This window comes from Sorex araneus, chromosome 5, assembly GCF_027595985.1.
Source record: "Sorex araneus isolate mSorAra2 chromosome 5, mSorAra2.pri, whole genome shotgun sequence".
NCBI lineage: Eukaryota > Metazoa > Chordata > Mammalia > Eulipotyphla > Soricidae > Sorex > Sorex araneus.
The window spans coordinates 153,098,962-153,100,807 of NC_073306.1; the positions used below are offsets into that span (position 1 = coordinate 153,098,962).

The following is a 1,846-nucleotide window of genomic DNA, read 5'->3' on the forward strand; positions in this document are numbered from 1 at the left end:
CCTGAATGTGGAGAACACGCAACAGGAGTTCCTTATACAGTACAGGAACTTTTGACTAATTCCCCCACAGGAAGTCACCATCTTACTCACAGGGGTATCAAAGTGAAATGTTCAAAATGCAGGTTTTCTATAGAGGGGTTATGTGATGGACTATTTTTAATACTTGGTAATACTTTGTGTTTTTTCTTTATTCCTTTCAGTGCTGGAAATTGAACACGGATGCCCATACATGCCAGTGCTCTACTGCTCTCTCCCTCCCTACCTGTCTTGCTAGCAATCTAGCTGGTTAAGATGGGGCATAGTTTGGCTGAGGGAAGCAGTAGTTTTAACTGTAGACTTAACACTTCTTTCTAAATTAGGAACATGAGAGGTACGAGAGGTGGATCACTACAGTAATTTAGTAAGTAGTCTGTTAACTGCCTTTTGGAAGTCAGTGTAAGAGTAAGTAGTATTCATGGGTTCAATGCGAGTTGCTTCCTTAACTGTTTTAGTTAACCAGTCACAGCAACAACCAGAGACACAATTACCTGGGATCTGTTTTAGAAATTCAGGCATGGGTCTAGCCCTGCTCAATGTTCTGTTTAACTGTTTTGTGGCAAATTGTAGTGCACTGTTTAGAGATACATGTTCTCTAGAAAGCCAACTAGGACTGGTAAGGAGCTTTTGAAAAGGTGGGACACCACAAGAAGCCAAAGGGGGCCATTCTGGAGCTGATTCAAATTTGGGAAGACAACTGGAGCAATAGGAAAGTCTTAGAGCTATCTCTCGAAGGGTACAGACTGGGGTGCTTGGATCTAACAGTTCAGCATGATATAACCAAGAATTAGGACTCAAAGGTCTCCACATTGTATTTTAAAAAACTCTTAATTTGCCAGGCAAGACTTTTAAGATGAATTAATAGCTCAGGCCCCCAAGGGTCCTTCTCTTCTTCAGAGGAATATCACCCTTGAAATAGGTAGATATTTTCCTCTTCCCACTATCTAATTCTGTTAAATGGCCAGGAGAGGAACCCATTATAACGAAAAAGAATAAACTACCAAAAAATGAACTAAGCTAGCATAATACTTAAATAGAAACAAAAGAAAAAGCTTTACAAGATTAATTGCTCTGTTCCTTTGTTTCTAACACATGTAATATGCCTCTGGCTCACACCACTGTTTGGTTCTTCAGATTATCTTGCTATGTATTCTTTACTCACAAAGAAGGCTTTTCAGTTCTTAGAACCAGCTCAGTGCGTTAAAGTGTTAAGTAACTTACCAGTGGTATAGATCAGTCTTCCCTTCAAATCCTGACTACCCAAGAAGAGAAGAGATTTTAGGCCAACAAGCTGATCTTCTTAGCGTGGTCTCAACTGGATATGGTATTATGAAGAAACACTGCATACTGTTTTTACCAACAGGAAAATTTTCTCCACTTAGTCACGAAAATAAACTCAATGGCTGCTTTCATTGTCCACTGGGAGAATGGTGGGGTTAAGTTGTCAAGTATAGAGGAATCCAGTGTTCTCTATAGGTGTGCAAACATCTTGAAAGTCTGGCTTAGTTGTCAGACTAACTGGAAAGACAGTCTTAACCTGTGAATGAGAGGACTATAAAGGACATGATAATATGTCTTTAGGAAATGGGTAATAACACTATCCAACATATAGTACTCAAGAACATAGATGCTCAACAAGAAATCAAATGGGCTTTCTTATCCTTTTCTTACATCTTTGTCACATTTTTCTACTGGGAATGACTCTTGACAATCAGAAAATTAGAAAAAAGAGCCTGATAACATTTTAATCCTGCTCTTATATACCGGGGAATTTTTTTTTTTTGGGGGGGTAAGCTGCTCTAGCCCAGAA

At 39.2% G+C, this 1,846-nt stretch overlaps 1 protein-coding gene across 1 annotated transcript; it reads right to left on the reverse strand.

Annotated features, from left to right (window-relative positions):
* Positions 1-387: 387 nt before the first annotated feature.
* Positions 388-1,014, reverse strand: DCAF16 (DDB1 and CUL4 associated factor 16). Its single transcript, XM_004622785.2, is given in 3 exon segments — positions 388-844; positions 846-975; positions 978-1,014. Coding segments are annotated over 3 exon segments (624 nt in total).
* Positions 1,015-1,846: the final 832 nt, after the last annotated feature.